Source organism: Mustelus asterias, unplaced genomic scaffold (genome assembly GCF_964213995.1).
Source record: "Mustelus asterias unplaced genomic scaffold, sMusAst1.hap1.1 HAP1_SCAFFOLD_2497, whole genome shotgun sequence".
Lineage (NCBI taxonomy): Eukaryota > Metazoa > Chordata > Chondrichthyes > Carcharhiniformes > Triakidae > Mustelus > Mustelus asterias.
In genome coordinates, this window is record NW_027592442.1 from 34,755 (window position 1) to 54,239 (window position 19,485).

General features: G+C 52.2%; 1 protein-coding gene across 1 annotated transcript in view; it reads left to right on the plus strand.

The window, feature by feature from the left end:
* psme2 (proteasome activator subunit 2) overlaps window positions 1-19,406 on the plus strand; it is a gene marked incomplete at its 3' end in the record, with an annotated part of 52,141 nt that extends 32,735 nt beyond the window's left edge. The window contains exons 5-7 of the mRNA XM_078207602.1: window positions 8,327-8,395; window positions 10,267-10,334; window positions 19,352-19,406. Coding sequence (XP_078063728.1) covers window positions 8,327-8,395; window positions 10,267-10,334; window positions 19,352-19,406 — 192 coding nt within the window. The remainder of the gene's footprint in view (window positions 1-8,326; window positions 8,396-10,266; window positions 10,335-19,351) is intronic.
* Between the last annotated feature and the right edge of the window lie 79 nt (window positions 19,407-19,485).

Here is a 19,485-nt window from a genome sequence, read left to right on the forward strand (position 1 = left end):
AGCTCCCTCTACACTGCCCCCCAGAGACAGGTACAATACAGAGCTCCCTCTACACTGCCCCCAGAGACAGGTACAATACAGAGCTCCCTCTACACTGCCCCCCAGAGACACGTACAATACAGAGCTCCCTCTACACTGCCCCCCAGAGACAGGTACAATACAGAGCTCCCTCTCCACTGCCCCCAGAGACAGGTACAATACAGAGCTCCCTCTACACTGCCCCCAGAGACAGGTACAATACAGAGCTCCCTCTACACTGCCCCCCAGAGACAGGTACAATACAGAGCTCCCTCTACACTGCCCCCAGAGACAGGTACAATACAGAGCTCCCTTTGCACTGGCCCCAGAGACAGGTACAATACAGATCTCCCTCTACACTGCCGCCAGAGACAGGTACAATACAGAGCTCCCTCTCTCATGCCCCCAGAGGCAGGTACAATACAGAGCTCCCTCTACACTGCCCCCCAGAGACAGGTACAATACAGAGCTCCCTCTACACTGCCCCTCAGAGACAGGTACAATACAGATCTCCCTCTTCACTGCCCCCAGAGGCAGGTACAATACAGAGCTCCCTCTACACTGCCCCCCAGAGACAGGTACAATACAGATCTCCCTGTACACTGCCCCCAGAGACAGGTACAATACAGAGCTCCCTCTATAATGCCCCCAGAGGCAGGTACAATACAGAGCTCCCTCTACACTGCCCCCCAGAGACAGGTACAATACAGAGCTCCCTCTCCACTGCCCCCAGAGACAGGTACAATACAGAGCTCCCTCTACACTGCCCCCCAGAGACAGGTACAATACAGAGCACCCTCTACACTGCCCCCAGAGACAGGTACAATACAGATCTCCCTCTACACTGCCCCCAGAGACAGGTACAATACAGAGCTCGCTCTACACTGCCCCCAGAGACAGGTACAATACAGAGCTCCCTCTACACTGCCCCCAGAGACAGGTACAACACAGAGCTCCCTCTACACTGCCCCCAGAGACAGGTACAATACAGAGCTCCCTCTACACTGCCCCCAGAGACAGGTACAATACAGAGCTCCCTCTACACTGCCCCCAGAGACAGGTACAATACAGAGCTCCCTCTATAATGCCCCCAGAGACAGGTACAATACAGAGCTCCCTCTACACTGCCCCCAGAGACAGGTACAATACAGAGCTCCCTCTACACTGCCCCCAGAGACAGGTACAATACAGAGCTCCCACTACACTGCGCCGTGAGACAGGTACAATACAGAGCTCCCTCTATAATGCCCCCAGAGGCAGGTACAATACAGAGCTCCCTCTACACTGACCCCCAGAGACAGGCACAATACAGAGCTCCCTCTATAATGCCCCCAGAGACAGGTACAATACAGAGCTCCCTCTACACTGCGCCGTGAGACAGGTACAATACAGAGCTCCCTCTACACTGCCCCCAGAGACAGGTACAATACAGAGCTCCCTCTACACTGCCCCCCAGAGACAGGTACAATACAGAGCTCCCTCTACACTGCCCCCAGAGACAGGTACAATACAGAGCTCCCTTTACACTGGCCCCAGAGACAGGTACAATACAGATCTCCCTCTACACTGCCCCCAGAGACAGGTACAATACAGAGCTCCCTCTACACTGCCCCCAGAGACAGGTACAATACAGAGCTCCCTCTACACTGCCCCCAGAGACAGGTACAATACAGATCTCCCTCTACACTGCCCCCAGAGACAGGTACAATACAGAGCTCCCTCTACACTGCCGCCAGAGACAGGTACAACACAGAGCTCCCTCTACACTGCCCCCAGAGACAGGTACAATACAGAGCTCCCTCTGCACTGCCCCCCAGAGACAGGTACAATACAGAGCTCCCTCTACACTGCCCCCAGAGACAGGTACAATACAGAGCTCCCCCTACACTGCCCCCCGGAGACAGGTACAATACAGAGCTCCCTCTACACTGCCCCCCAGAGACAGGTACAATACAGAGCTCCCTCTACACTGCCCCCAGAGACAGGTACAATACAGAGCTCCCTCTACACTGCCCCCAGAGACAGGTACAATACAGAGCTCCCTCTACACTGTCCCCAGAGACAGGTACAATACAGAGCTCCCTCTACACTGCCCCCCAGAGACAGGTACAATACAGAGCTCCCTCTACACTGCCCCTCAGAGACAGGTGCAACACAGAGCTCCCTCTACACTGCCCCCCAGAGACAGGTACAATACAGAGCTCCCCCTACACTGCCCCGTGAGACAGGTACAACACAGAGCTCCCTCTACACTGCCCCCAGAGACAGGTACAATACAGAGCTCCCCCTACACTGCCCCCCAGAGACAGGTACAATACAGAGCTCCCCCTACACTGCCCCCCAGAGACAGGTACAATACAGAGCTCCCTCTACACTGCCCCCAGAGACAGGTACAATACAGAGCTCCCTCTACACTGCCCCCCAGAGACAGGTACAATACAGAGCTCCCTCTACACTGCACCCAGAGACAGGTACAATACAGAGCTCCCTCTACACTGCCCCCCAGAGACAGGTACAATACAGAGCTCCCTCTACACTGCCCCCCAGAGACAGGTACAACACAGAGCTCCCTCTACACTGCCCCCAGAGACAGGTACAATACAGAGCTCCCTCTACACTGCCCCCAGAGACAGGTACAACACAGAGCTCCCTCTACACTGCCCCCAGAGACAGGTACAATACAGAGCTCCCTCTACACTGCCCCCAGAGACAGGTACAATACAGAGCTCCCTCTACACTGCCCCCAGAGACAGGTACAATACAGAGCTCCCTCTACACTGCCCCCAGAGACAGGTACAACACAGACCTCCCCCTACACTGCCCCCAGAGACAGGTACAATACAGAGCTCCCTCTACACTGCCCCCCAGAGACAGGTACATCACAGAGCTCCCTCTACACTGCCCCCAGAGACAGATACAACACAGAGCTCCCTCTACACTGCCCCCAGAGACAGGTACAATACAGAGCTCCCTCTACACTGCCCCCCAGAGACAGGTACAATACAGAGCTCCCTCTACACTGCCCCCAGAGACAGGTACAATACAGAGCTCCCTCTACACTGCCCCCCAGAGGCAGGTACAATACAGAGCTCCCTCTATAATGCCCCCAGAGGCAGGTACAATACAGAGCTCCCTCTACACTGCCCCCAGAGACAGGTCCAATACAGAGCTCCCTCTATAATGCCCCCAGAGGCAGGTACAATACAGAGCTCCCTCGACACTGCCCCCAGAGACTGGTACAATACAGAGCTCCCTCTACACTGCCCCCAGAGACAGGTACAATACAGAGCTCCCTCTACACTGCCCCCCAGAGACAGGTACAATACAGAGCTCCCTCTACACTGCCCCCCAGAGACAGGTACAATACAGAGCTCCCCCTACACTGCCCCCAGAGACAGGTACAATACAGAGCTCCCCCTACACTGCCCGCAGAGACAGGTACAATACAGAGCTCCCTCTACACTGCCCCCAGAGACAGGTACAATACAGAGCTCCCTCTACACTGCCCCCAGAGACAGGTACAATACAGAGCTCCCTCTACACTGCCCCCAGAGACAGGTACAATACAGAGCTCCCTCTATAATGCCCCCAGAGGCAGGTACAATACAGAGCTCCCTCTACACTGCCCCCAGAGACAGGTACAATACAGAGCTCCCTCTATAATGCCCCCAGAGGCAGGTACAATACAGAGCTCCCTCTATAATGCCCCCAGAGGCAGGTACAATACAGAGCTCCCTCTACACTGCCCCCAGAGACAGGTACAATACAGAGCTCCCTGTACACTGCCCCCAGAGACTGGTACAATACAGAGCTCCCTCTACACTGCCCCCAGAGACAGGTACAATACAGAGCTCCCACTACACTGCGCCGTGAGACAGGTACAATACAGAGCTCCCTCTATAATGCCCCCAGAGGCAGGTACAATACAGAGCTCCCTCTACACTGACCCCCAGAGACAGGCACAATACAGAGCTCCCTCTATAATGCCCCCAGAGACAGGTACAATACAGAGCTCCCTCTACACTGCGCCGTGAGACAGGTACAATACAGAGCTCCCTCTACACTGCCCCCAGAGACAGGTACAATACAGAGCTCCCTCTACACTGCCCCCCAGAGACAGGTACAATACAGAGCTCCCTCTACACTGCCCCCAGAGACAGGTACAATACAGAGCTCCCTTTACACTGGCCCCAGAGACAGGTACAATACAGATCTCCCTCTACACTGCCCCCAGAGACAGGTACAATACAGAGCTCCCTCTACACTGCCCCCAGAGACAGGTACAATACAGAGCTCCCTCTACACTGCCCCCAGAGACAGGTACAATACAGATCTCCCTCTACACTGCCCCCAGAGACAGGTACAATACAGAGCTCCCTCTACACTGCCGCCAGAGACAGGTACAATACAGAGCTCCCTCTACACTGCCCCCAGAGACAGGTACAATACAGAGCTCCCTCTACACTGCCCCCAGAGACAGGTACAATACAAAGCTCCCCCTACACTGCCCCGTGAGACAGGTACAACACAGAGCTCCCTCTACACTGCCCCCAGAGACAGGTACAATACAGAGCTCCCTCTGCACTGCCCCCCAGAGACAGGTACAATACAGAGCTCCCTCTACACTGCCCCCAGAGACAGGTACAATACAGAGCTCCCCCTACACTGCCCCCCGGAGACAGGTACAATACAGAGCTCCCTCTACACTGCCCCCCAGAGACAGGTACAATACAGAGCTCCCTCTACACTGCCCCCAGAGACAGGTACAATACAGAGCTCCCTCTACACTGCCCCCAGAGACAGGTACAATACAGAGCTCCCTCTACACTGTCCCCAGAGACAGGTACAATACAGAGCTCCCTCTACACTGCCCCCCAGAGACAGGTACAATACAGAGCTCCCTCTACACTGCCCCTCAGAGACAGGTGCAACACAGAGCTCCCTCTACACTGCCCCCCAGAGACAGGTACAATACAGAGCTCCCCCTACACTGCCCCGTGAGACAGGTACAACACAGAGCTCCCTCTACACTGCCCCCAGAGACAGGTACAATACAGAGCTCCCCCTACACTGCCCCCCAGAGACAGGTACAATACAGAGCTCCCCCTACACTGCCCCCCAGAGACAGGTACAATACAGAGCTCCCTCTACACTGCCCCCAGAGACAGGTACAATACAGAGCTCCCTCTACACTGCCCCCCAGAGACAGGTACAATACAGAGCTCCCTCTACACTGCACCCAGAGACAGGTACAATACAGAGCTCCCTCTACACTGCCCCCCAGAGACAGGTACAATACAGAGCTCCCTCTACACTGCCCCCCAGAGACAGGTACAACACAGAGCTCCCTCTACACTGCCCCCAGAGACAGGTACAATACAGAGCTCCCTCTACACTGCCCCCAGAGACAGGTACAACACAGAGCTCCCTCTACACTGCCCCCAGAGACAGGTACAATACAGAGCTCCCTCTACACTGCCCCCAGAGACAGGTACAATACAGAGCTCCCTCTACACTGCCCCCAGAGACAGGTACAATACAGAGCTCCCTCTACACTGCCCCCAGAGACAGGTACAACACAGACCTCCCCCTACACTGCCCCCAGAGACAGGTACAATACAGAGCTCCCTCTACACTGCCCCCCAGAGACAGGTACATCACAGAGCTCCCTCTACACTGCCCCCAGAGACAGATACAACACAGAGCTCCCTCTACACTGCCCCCAGAGACAGGTACAATACAGAGCTCCCTCTACACTGCCCCCCAGAGACAGGTACAATACAGAGCTCCCTCTACACTGCCCCCAGAGACAGGTACAATACAGAGCTCCCTCTACACTGCCCCCCAGAGGCAGGTACAATACAGAGCTCCCTCTATAATGCCCCCAGAGGCAGGTACAATACAGAGCTCCCTCTACACTGCCCCCAGAGACAGGTCCAATACAGAGCTCCCTCTATAATGCCCCCAGAGGCAGGTACAATACAGAGCTCCCTCGACACTGCCCCCAGAGACTGGTACAATACAGAGCTCCCTCTACACTGCCCCCAGAGACAGGTACAATACAGAGCTCCCTCTACACTGCCCCCCAGAGACAGGTACAATACAGAGCTCCCTCTACACTGCCCCCCAGAGACAGGTACAATACAGAGCTCCCCCTACACTGCCCGCAGAGACAGGTACAATACAGAGCTCCCTCTACACTGCCCCCAGAGACAGGTACAATACAGAGCTCCCTCTACACTGCCCCCAGAGACAGGTACAATACAGAGCTCCCTCTACACTGCCCCCAGAGACAGGTACAATACAGAGCTCCCTCTATAATGCCCCCAGAGGCAGGTACAATACAGAGCTCCCTCTACACTGCCCCCAGAGACAGGTACAATACAGAGCTCCCTCTATAATGCCCCCAGAGGCAGGTACAATACAGAGCTCCCTCTATAATGCCCCCAGAGGCAGGTACAATACAGAGCTCCCTCTACACTGCCCCCAGAGACAGGTACAATACAGAGCTCCCTGTACACTGCCCCCAGAGACTGGTACAATACAGAGCTCCCTCTACACTGCCCCCAGAGACACGTACAATACAGAGCTCCCTCTACACTGCCCCCAGAGACTGGTACAATACAGAGCTCCCTCTACACTGCCCCCAGAGACAGGTACAACACAGAGCTCCCTCTACACTGCCCCCAGAGACAGGTACAATACAGAGCTCCCTCTACACTGCCCCCAGAGACAGGTACAATACAGAGCTCCCTCTACACTGCCCCCAGAGACAGGTACAATACAGAGCTCCCTCTACACTGCCCCCAGAGACAGGTACAACACAGACCTCCCCCTACACTGCCCCCAGAGACAGGTACAATACAGAGCTCCCTCTACACTGCCCCCCAGAGACAGGTACATCACAGAGCTCCCTCTACACTGCCCCCAGAGACAGGTACAACACAGAGCTCCCTCTACACTGCCCCCAGAGACAGGTACAATACAGAGCTCCCTCTACACTGCCCCCCAGAGACAGGTACAATACAGAGCTCCCTCTACACTGCCCCCAGAGACAGGTACAATACAGAGCTCCCTCTACACTGCCCCCCAGAGGCAGGTACAATACAGAGCTCCCTCTATAATGCCCCCAGAGGCAGGTACAATACAGAGCTCCCTCTACACTGCCCCCAGAGACAGGTCCAATACAGAGCTCCCTCTATAATGCCCCCAGAGGCAGGTACAATACAGAGCTCCCTCGACACTGCCCCCAGAGACTGGTACAATACAGAGCTCCCTCTACACTGCCCCCAGAGACAGGTACAATACAGAGCTCCCTCTACACTGCCCCCCAGAGACAGGTACAATACAGAGCTCCCTCTACACTGCCCCCCAGAGACAGGTACAATACAGAGCTCCCCCTACACTGCCCCCAGAGACAGGTACAATACAGAGCTCCCCCTACACTGCCCGCAGAGACAGGTACAATACAGAGCTCCCTCTACACTGCCCCCAGAGACAGGTACAATACAGAGCTCCCTCTACACTGCCCCCAGAGACAGGTACAATACAGAGCTCCCTCTACACTGCCCCCAGAGACAGGTACAATACAGAGCTCCCTCTATAATGCCCCCAGAGGCAGGTACAATACAGAGCTCCCTCTACACTGCCCCCAGAGACAGGTACAATACAGAGCTCCCTCTATAATGCCCCCAGAGGCAGGTACAATACAGAGCTCCCTCTATAATGCCCCCAGAGGCAGGTACAATACAGAGCTCCCTCTACACTGCCCCCAGAGACAGGTACAATACAGAGCTCCCTCTACACTGCCCCCAGAGACTGGTACAATACAGAGCTCCCTCTACACTGCCCCCAGAGACACGTACAATACAGAGCTCCCTCTACACTGCCCCCAGAGACACGTACAATACAGAGCTCCCTCTACACTGCCCCCCAGAGACAGGTACAATACAGAGCTCCCTCTACACTGCCCCCCAGAGACAGGTACAATACAGAGCTCCCCCTACACTGCCCCCAGAGACAGGTACAATACAGAGCTCCCTCTACACTGCCCCGTGAGACAGGTACAATACAGAGCTCCCTCTACACTGCCCCTCAGAGACAGGTACAATACAGAGCTCCCTCTACACTGCCCCCAGAGACAGGTACAATACAGAGCTCCCTCTACACTGCCCCCAGAGACAGGTACAATACAGAGCTCCCTCTACACTGCCCCCAGAGACAGCATCGAGCTCTCTCTCTATCGCAGAGACAGGTGAGTGGAAATCGTTTTCTCCGCTAATCGCTCGTCCTTTCATTGTCTTCCCAGTTGACCACTTGGATCCAATACATGGTTCCGAAAATTGAAGACGGCAATGATTTTGGGGTCGCCATTCAGGTGAGGATGTGGGGCTGGACGGGGAGGGAGTGCACAGTTCGGGTTTGTCCCCGGGGCAGCGCCAAGGTTGGAGAGACTGAAGCGTAGGATCTTAAAGTCATAGCGGTTTACAGCATGGAAACAGGCCCTTCGGCCCAACTTGTCCATGCTGCCCTTTTTTTTTAAACCCCTAAGCTAATCCCAATTGCCCGCATTTGGCCCATATCCCTCTATACCCACCGTACCCATGTAACTGTCTAAATGCTTTTTAAAAGACAAAATTGTACCCGCCTCTACTACTGCCTCTGGCAGCTCGTTCCAGACACTCACCACCCTCTGTGTGAAAAAATTGCCCCCCTGGACCCTTTTGTATCTCTCCCCTCTCACCTTAAACCTGTGCCATCTAGTTTTAGACTCCCCTACCTTTGGGAAAAGATATTGACTATCTAGCTGATCTGTGCCCTCATTATTTTATAGACCTCTATAAGATCACCCCTCAGCCTCCTGCACTCCAGAGAAAAACGTCCCAGTCTATCCAGCCTCTCCTTATAACTCAATCCATTAAGTCCCGGTAGTATCCTAGTCAATCTTTTCAGCAGTCTTTCTAGTTTAATAATATCCTTTCTATAATAGGGTGACCAGAACTGGACACAGCATTCCAAGTGTGGCCTTACCAATGTCTTGTACAACTTCAACAAGACGTCCCAACTCCTGTATTCAATGTTCTGACCGATGAAACCAAGCGTGCCGAATGCCTTCTTCACCACTCTGTCCACCTGTGACTCCACTTTCAAGGAGCTATGAACATGTACCCCTAGATCTCCTTGTTCTGTAACTCTCCCCAACGCCCTACCATTAACTGAGTAAGTCCTGCCCTGGTTCGATCGACCAAAATGCATCACCTCGCGTTTGTCTAAATTAAACTCCATCTGCCATTCGTCAGCCCACTGGCCCAATTGATCAAGATCCCGTTGCAATCCTCGATAACCTTCTTCACTGTCCATCTTGAGGAGATCCACAGAGATCGTAGCCTCCCACCCTCTTCCTCAGGAGTCATCACCCCAGGATACTTTTCTTTATTCATTCCTGGGACATGGGGTCGTCGCTGGCCGGGTCCAGCATTTATTGCCCATCCCTAGTTGCCCCTTGGAGGGCAGTGGAGAGTCACCCACATCGCTGTGTGTTGCTCTGGAGTCACAGGTAGGCCAGACCGGGGTAAGGGCGGCAGATTTCCTTCCCTGAAGGGGGCATTAGTGAACCAGATGGGGTTTTCCCCCACAATCGACAATGGGTCCTCAGTCGATTCCTAATTCCAGATATTTTTTATTGAATTTAAATTCCACCGTCTGCCGTGGCGGGATTCGAACCCGGGTCCCCCAGAAGATTCGCTGAGTTTCTGGATTAATAGTCTAGCGATAATATCACTAGGTCACTGCCTCCTCTCTTTCTCCCCTGTCACTTTTGGAAACGTAGTTTCCCTGGGGATGTGAGGCGTTGCGAGCAGGGTTCAGCATTTGTTACCCGTACCTAATTGCACCCCCTCGAGTGTGGGCCATTTCAGAGAGAGCTGGTAGTTAAATATCAACCACACTGCTCTGTGTGAGTGAGTGAGGGAGGGTGGGGGGGGAGGGGAGGCGGGGGGGGGTGTGTGCGCGCGTGTCTGTCTGTGCGTGCGTGTAGTGCGATCTGGAGTCACACACAGGCCAGACCGAAGAAGGATAATTTCCGCTTCCCCTTAAGGGGGGACGTTAATGAACCAGATGGGTTTTTTCTAACGGTCATCATTACTGGGATTAGTGCCATGTGTTCCAGATTTTATGAATTGAATTTAAGTTCCACCGTCTGCTGTGAGGAGAACGCACTGACGGATGTTAAACGTTTCTCGCCCTCAGGAAAAGATTCTTGAGAGAACGGCAGCTGTAAAGACCAAAGTGGAGGGTTTTCAGACCAGCATCACCAAGTAGGTCACCTGTGGGAACTGAGAGAATTCACATTCCACCTGTCGCTACAGTCTCACAGACTGGGGGGTTTGAGAATCCGCCTGTCCACTACACACTCAAAGGCTGCGATTGCAACTACGTGCCGTGTGGAAAAGTTTCTCCTTGTGTCTCTGTTCCCTCTTCTGCCCAGTCACCTCAATGCACACACACACACACACACACACACCCACCTCTCTCCACTGCCTATCACAACCCTCCCCAGTCCTTTCATAGCAGGATGTCCAGTGAGTGATCATATAACCCCCTCTCCTCTCTGACCTCTCAAAGAGAGAAGTCTCACGACACCAGGTTGAAGCCCAACAGGTTTACTTGGTAGCCCGAGCTTTCGGAGCGCCGCCCCTTCATCAGGTGAGTGGAGAGGTGGGTTCACAAACAGGGCATATTAAAATTACTGGAGACTTGGGCGGAGAGATGGCAGATGGAGTTCAATCCGGACAAATGCGAGGTGATGCATTTTGGAGGGTCGGATTGAGGTGTGAATTATGCTGTAAGTGGCAGAACCCTGAGGAACACTAACATACAGAGGGATCTGGGCGTGTAGGTCCACAGTTCCCTAGAAGTGGCAACACAGGGGGCCAAGGTGATTAAGAAGGCCTATGGCATGCTTGCCTTCATCAGCCGGGGCATTGATACATGAGTTGGGAAATTATGTTGCAGCTATATAAAACCTTCGTTAGGGCATTTGGAGCATTGCGTACAGTTCTGGTCACCGCACTACCAGAAGGACGTGGAAGCTTTGGAGAGAGTGCAGAGAAGGTTCACCAGGATGTTGCCTGGTCTTTGGGGTGTTATAGAACAGTACAGCACAGAACAGGCCCTTCAGCCCACGATGTTGTGCCGAGCTTTATCTGAAACCAAGATCAAGCTATCCCACTCCCTATCATCCTGGTGTGCTCCATGTGCCTATCCAATAACCGCTTAAATGTTCCTAAAGAACAAAGAAGAACAAAGAACAAAGAACAGTACAGCACAGGAAACAGGCCCTTCGGCCCTCCAAGCCTGTGCCGCTCCTTGGTCCAACTGGACCAATCGTTTGTATCCCTCCATTCCCAGGCTGCTCATGTGACCATCCAGGTAAGTCTTAAACGATGTCAGCGTGCCTGCCTCCACCACCCTACTTGGCAGCGCATTCCAGGCCCCCACCACCCTCTGTGTAAAAAACGTCCCTCTGATGTCTGAGTTATACCTCGCCCCTCTCACCTTGAGCCCGTGACCCCTCGTGATCGTCACCTCCGACCTGGGAAAAAGCCTCCCACTGTTCACCCTATCTATACCCTTCATAATCTTGTACGCCTCTATTAGATCTCCCCTCATTCTCCGTCTTTCCAAGGAGAACAACCCCAGTCTACCCAATCTCTCCTCATAGCTAAGACCCTCCATACCAGGCAACATCCTGGTAAACCTTCTCTGCACTCTCTCTAATGCCTCCACGTCCTTCTGGTAGTGCGGCGACCAGAACTGGACGCAGTACTCCAAATGTGGCCTAACCAGCGTTCTATACAGCTGCATCATCAGACTCCAGCTTTTATACTCTATACCCCGTCCTATAAAGGCAAGCATACCATATGCCTTCTTCACCACCTTCTCCACCTGTGTTGCCACCTTCAAGGATTTGTGGACTTGCACACCTCGGTCCCTCTGTGTTTCTATACTCCTGATGACTCTGCCATTTATTGTATAACTCCTCCCTACATTATTTCTTCCAAAATGCATCACTTCGCATTTATAGAACATAGAACATAGAAAGCCACAGCACAAACAGGCCCTTCGGCCCACAAGTTGCGCCGATCACATCCCCACCTCTAGGCCTATCTATAGCCCTCAATCCCATTAAATCCCATGTACTCATCCAGAAGTCTCTTAAAAGACCCCGACGAGTTTGCCTCCACCACCACCGACGTCAGCCGATTCCACTCACCCACCACCCTCTGAGTGAAAAACTTACCCCTGACATCTCCTCTGTACCTACCCCCCAGCACCTTAAACCTGTGTCCTCTCGTAGCAACCATTTCAGCCCTTGGAAATAGCCTCTGAGAGTCTACCCTATCCAGACCTCTCAACATCTTGTAAACCTCTATCAGGTCACCTCTCATCCTTCGTCTCTCCAGGGAGAAGAGACCAAGCTCCCTCAACCTATCCTCATAAGGCATGCCCCCCAATCCAGGCAACATCCTTGTAAATCTCCTCTGCACCCTTTCAATGGCTTCAACATCTTTCCTGTAATGAGGTGACCAGAACTGCGCGCAGTACTCCAAGTGGGGTCTAACCAGGGTCCTATAAAGCTGCAGCATTATCTCCCGACTCCTAAACTCAATCCCTCGATTAATGAAGGCCAGTACGCCGTACGCCTTCTTGACCGCATCCTCCACCTGCGAGGCCGATTTAAGAGTCCTATGGACCCGGACCCCAAGGTCCTTCTGATCCTCTACACTGCTAAGAATGGTACCCTTCATATTATACTGCTGCTTCATCCCATTGGATCTGCCAAAATGGATCACCACACACTTATCCGGGTTGAAGTCCATCTGCCACTTCTCCGCCCAGTCTTGCATTCTATCTATGTCTCGCTGCAACTTCTGACATCCCTCCAAACTATCCACAACACCACCTACCTTGGTGTCGTCAGCAAACTTACCAACCCATCCCTCCACTTCCTCATCCAGGTCATTTATGAAAATGACAAACAGCAAGGGTCCCAGAACAGATCCCTGGGGCACTCCACTGGTCACTGACCTCCATGCAGAGAAAGACCCCTCCACAGCCACTCTCTGCCTTCTGCAGGCAAGCCAGTTCTGGATCCACAAGGCAACAGCCCCTTGGATCCCATGCCCTCTCACTTTCTCAAGAAGTCTTGCATGGGGGATTAAACTCCATCTGCCACCTCTCCGCCCAATTTTCCAGCCTACCTATATCCTGCTGTATTGCCCGACAATGCTCTTCACTATCCGCAAGTCCAGCCATCTTCGTGTCATCCGCAAACTTGCTGATTACACCAGTTACACCTTCTTCCAAATCATTTATATATATCACAAATAGCAGAGGTCCCAGTACAGAGCCCTGCGGAACACCACTGGTCACAGACCTCCAGCCGGAAAAAGACCCTTCGACCACTACCCTCTGTCTCCTATGGCCAAGCCAGTTCTCCACCCATCTAGCCACTTCTCCTTGTATCCCATGAGCCTTAACCTTCTTAACCAACCTGCCATGTGGGACTTTGTCAAATGCCTGACTGAAATCCATATAGACGACATCCACGGCCCTTCCTTCATCAACCGTTTTTGTCACTTCCTCAAAAACTCCACAAAGTGTCTGACTCCACTATCACTGCAGGCAGTCCATTCCACACCCCAACCACTCTCTGCGTAAAGAACCTACCTCTGATATCCTTCCTATATCTCCCACCACGAACCCTATAGTTATGCCTATTGGCCTCAGTGTTGGCTATGAGGAGAGGTTGAATAAACTAGGATTATTTTCACTAAAAAAACAAAGGCTGAGAGGAAACCTGACAGAGGTCTACAAAATTATTGGATGTGGAGATGCCGGCGTTGGACTGGGGTAAGCACAGTAAGAAGTCTCACAACACCAGGTTAAAGTCCAACAGGTTTATTTGAAAAAGATTTACCAGGATGTTGCCTGGTATGGAGGGCATTAGCTATGAGTAGAGGCTGGAGAAACTTGGTTTGTTCTCACTGGAACGACGGAGGTTGAGGGGAGACCTGATTGAAGTCTACAAGATTATGAGAGGCATGGACAGAGTGGATAGTCAGAAGCTTTTTCCCCAGGGTGGAAGAGTCAATTACTAGGGGGCACAGGTTTAAGGTGCGAGGGGCAAGGTTTAAAGGAGATGTACGAGGCAGATTTTTACACAGAGGGTGGTGGGTGCCTGGAACTCGCTGCCGGGGGATGGAGTGGAAGCAGATACGGTCATGACTTTTAAGGGCATCTTGACAAATACATGAACAGGATGGGAATAAGAACATAAGAAATAGGAGCAGGAGTAGGCCATCTAGCCCCTCGAGCCTGCCCCGCCATTCAATAAGATCATGGCTGATCTGACGTGGATCAGTACCACTTACCCGCCTGATCCCCATAACCCTTAATTCCCTTACCGATCAGGAATCCATCCATCCGCGCTTTAAACATATTCAGCGAGGTAGCCTCCACCACTTCAGTGGGCAGAGAATTCCAGAGATTCACCACCCTCTGGGAGAAGAAGTTCCTCCTCAACTCTGTCTTAAACCGACCCCCCTTTATTTTGAGGCTGTGTCCTCTAGTTTTAACTTCCTTACTAAGTGGAAAGAATCTCTCCGCCTCCACCCTATCCAGCCCCCGCATTATCTTATAAGTCTCCATAAGATCCCCCCTCATCCTTCTAAACTCCAACGAGTACAAACCCAATCTCCTCAGCCTCTCCTCATAATCCAAACCCCTCATCTCCGGTATCGACCTGGTGAACCTTCTCTGCACTCCCTCCAATGCCAATATATCCTTCCTCATATAAGGGGACCAATACATAGAACATAGAACATAGAACATAGAACATTACAGCGCAGAACAGGCCCTTCGGCCCACGATGTTGCACCGACCAGTTAAAAAAAAAACTGTGACCCTCCAACCTAAACCAATTTCTTTTCGTCCATGAACCTATCTACGGATCTCTTAAACGCCCCCAAACTAGGCGCATTTACTACTGATGCTGGCAGGGCATTCCAATCCCTCACCACCCTCTGGGTAAAGAACCTACCCCTGAAATCGGTTCTATAACTACCCCCCCTCAATTTAAAGCCATGCCCCCTCGTGCTGGATTTCTCCATCAGAGGAAAAAGGCTATCACTATCCACCCTATCTAAACCTCTAATCATCTTATATGTTTCAATAAGATCCCCTCTTAGCCGCCGCCTTTCCAGCGAAAACAATCCCAAATCCCTCAGCCTCTCCTCATAGGATCTCCCCTCCATACCAGGCAACATCCTGGTAAACCTCCTCTGCACCCTCTCCAAAGCCTCCACATCCTTCCTGTAATGTGGGGACCAGAACTGCACACAGTACTCCAAGTGCGGCCGCACCAGAGTTGTGTACAGTTGCAACATAACGCTACGACTCCTAAATTCAATCCCCCTACCAATAAACGCCAAGACACCATATGCCTTCTTAACAACCTTATCTACTTGATTCCCAACTTTCAGGGATCTATGCACACATACACCTAGATCCCTCTGCTCCTCCACACTATTCAAAGTCCTCCCGTTAGCCCTATACTCAACACATCTGTTATTCCTACCAAAGTGAATTACCTCACACTTCTCCGCATTAAACTCCATCCGCCACCTCTCGGCCCAACTTTGCAACCTGTCTAAGTCTTCCTGCAAACTACGACACCCTTCCTCACTGTCTACCACACCACCGACTTTGGTGTCATCAGCAAATTTGCTAATCCACCCAACTATACCCTCATCCAGATCATTAATAAATATTACAAACAGCAGTGGCCCCAAAACAGATCCCTGAGGTACACCACTTGTAACCGCACTCCATGATGAATATTTACTATCAACCACCACCCTCTGTTTCCTATCCGCTAGCCAATTCCTGATCCAATTTCCTAGATCACCCCCAATCCCATACATCTGCATTTTCTGCAGAAGCCTACCATGGTGAACCTTATCAAACGCCTTACTAAAATCCATATATACCACGTCCACTGCCTTGCCCCCATCCACCTCCTTGGTCACTTTCTCAAAAAACTCAATTAGGTTAGTAAGGCACGACCTACCTGCCACAAAACCATGCTGACTATCACCTATCAATTCATTACTCTCCAAATAACTATAAATCCTATCCCTTATAATTTTTTCCAACATCTTGCCGACAACAGAAGTGAGACTCACCGGTCTATAATTCCCGGGGAAGTCTCTGTTCCCCTTCTTAAACAATGGGACAACATTCGCTAACCTCCAATCTTCTGGTACTATACCAGAGGCCAACGACGACCTGAAGATCAGAGCCAGAGGCTCTGCAATCACTTCTCTTGCCTCCCAGAGAATCCTTGGATAAATCCCATCCGGACCAGGGGATTTATCTATTTTCAGACCCTCCAGAATATCCTGCACATCCTCCTTATCAACTGTAATACTGTCTATTCTACTCCCTTGCAACCCAGTGTCCTCCTCAGCTATATTCATGTCCCCTTGCGTGAACACCGAAGAGAAATATTGGTTCAATGCTTCACCAATCTCCTCCGGTTCCACACATAACTTCCCTCTGCCATCTATAACTGGCCCTAAACTTGCCCTAACCAACCTTCTGTTCTTGACATACCTATAGAACGCCTTAGGATTCTCTTTAACCCTATCCGCCAAAGTCTTCTCATGTCCCCTTTTAGCCCTTCTAAGCTCGCTCTTCAACTCCCTCTTAGCCAATCTAAAGCTTTCTAGTGCACTACCCGAGTGCTCACGTCTCATCCGAACATAAGCCTCCTTTTTCTTTTTAACCAACAAAGAAACTTTTTTGGTGCACCACGGTTCCCTAGCCCTACCAATTCCTCCTTGCCTGACAGGGACATACCTATCACAGACTCGCAGTAGCTGCTCCTTGAAAAAACTCCACATGTCGGACGTTCCCAGTCCCTGTAATCTCCTAGTCCAACCTATGTTTCCTAATTCTCTCCTAATAGCCTCATAATTACCCTTCCCCCAGCTAAAACCACTGGCCCGAGGTTCATGCCTATCCCTTTCCATCACTAAGGTGAACGTAACCGAATTGTGGTCACTATCACCAAAATGCACACCAACTTCCAAGTCTAGCACCTGGTCTGGCTCATTTCCCAGCACCAGATCCAATATAGCCTCACCTCTAGTTGGCCTGTCTACATACTGAGTCAAAAAACCTTCCTGCACGCTTTGAACAAAAACTGACCCCTCTAACGAGCTAGAGCTATAACAATTCCAGTCAATATTAGTCAAGTTAAAATCCCCCATAACAATTGCCCTATTACTTTCACTCCTAAGCAGGATTGACTCCGCAATCCTTTCCTCAACCTCTCTAGAACTTTTAGGAGGTCTATAAAAGACTCCCAACAGGGTGACCTCTCCTCTCCTATTTCTAATCTCCGCCCATACTACCTCAACAGATAAGTCCTCATCAAACCTCCTCTCTGACACTGTGATACAATCTCTGACCAATAATGCTACCCCTCCCCCTCTTCTACCTCCTTCCCTACTTCGACTAAAACATTTGAACCCCGGGACCTGCAGCATCCATTCCTGCCCCTGCTCTATCCATGTCTCTGAAATAGCCACAACATCGAAGTCCCAGGTACTGATCCACGCTGCAAGTTCACCCACTTTATTGCGAATACTCCTGGCATTGAAGTATACACATTTCAAACCCTGCTCCACCCCACCTCTGCAATGCCGTGCATTGCAGTCCCCATCCATGCATCCCTCACTTTCAGCCCCACTACTCAGGATCCCTCCCCCCCCCCGAATCAGTTTAAACCTCCCTGCATGGCCTTAGCAAATTTACCCCCCAGGATATTGGTCCCCTTCTGATTAAGGTGTAGACCATCCTTCTCATAGAGGTCACACCTTCCCCAGTACGAGCCCCAATTGCTTAAGTACCTGAACCCCTCCCTCCTGCACCATCCCCTCAGCCATGAATTCAAACCTTCCCTCTCCCTATTCCTCTCTAAACTATCCCGTGGTACAGGCAAGAGTCCAGAGATAACCACTCTGTCAGTCTTGGCCTTTAGTTTCCACCCCAACTCCATAAATCCCTGCCTAATATCCCCTTCCCCTATCCTCCCTATGTCGTGTGTCCCCACATGTACAATAACTTGTGGTTTATCTCCCTCCCCCCTAAGAGTCCTGAATACCCTGTCAGACACATCCCGGACCCCAGCCCCTGGTAGGCAACACACCAACCCTGAGTCCCTACCTTTAGTTCCGACCCTCCTATCTGTCCCCTTAATTGTGGAGTCCCCAATCACAAGGCCCAGTCTTTTACAGCCCCTAACCACCTGAGCTTTCTCACTCGGCTCACCCCCAGAGATCTGCTCTCTATGCTCAGTTGATTCCTCCTCAACTGTAGCCTCCAGCACCGAAAACCTGCACACAGTATTCCAGCTGCGGCCTCACCAATGCCCTGTACAGGTGCATCAAGACATCCCTGCTTTTATATTCTATCCCCCTCGCGATGTAGGCCATATAGAGGAATAGAGGGATATGTTTCCCGGAAGGGTAGGGGGTTTTAGTTCAGTCGGGCAGCATGGTCGGTGCAGGCTTGGAGGGCCAAAGGGCCTGTTACTGTGCTGGAATTTTCTTTGCTATCAGTGCAAATCAGAGGCTGGGAATCCTGCGGAGAGTAACTCACCTCCTGACTCCCGCCAAAGACTGTCCACCATCTACAAGGAGACAAGTCAGGAGTGTGATGGAATATTGTCCGCTTGCCTGGACAACACTCGAGAAGCTCGACACCGTCCAGGACAAAGCAGCCCCGCTCTGATGGGCGCCCCATCCACACACATTCGCTCCCTCCACCACCCACGCACCGTGGCAGCAGTGTGTGTGTGTACCGTCTATAAGATACACCGCAGCGACTCGCCGAGGCTCCTTCGACAGCACCTTCCAAACCCGTCACCGTCGAGAAGGACGGGGGGGGGGCAGCAGACACATGGGGAACACCACCGCCTGCAAGTCCCCCCCCCCCCTCCAAACCACGCTCACCCTCCCGACTTGGGAATATATCGGCCGCTCCTTCACTGCGGCTGGGGTCCCAGTCCTGGAACTCCCTCCCTAACGGCACTGAGGGTGTTCCCCACACCACAGGGGGACCGCAGCGGGTTCAAGAAGGGGCAGCTTCACCCACCACCGTCTCCAGGGGCAACGAGGAAAGGGCCATAAACGCTGGGGACGGACAGTGACGCCTCATGTTTCACGAATGAATGTAAACAAAACCTCCTCCTCTCTCTTGGCAGATACTTCACTGAACGAGGGGATGCGGTTGCCAAGGCGTCCAAGGACAGACACGTGGTAAGTAGAACGGGAGCGAAGGGTGGGCTGGTGTGCCCGCGTTTGGCCCATATCCCTCTATACCCATCGTACCCCATGT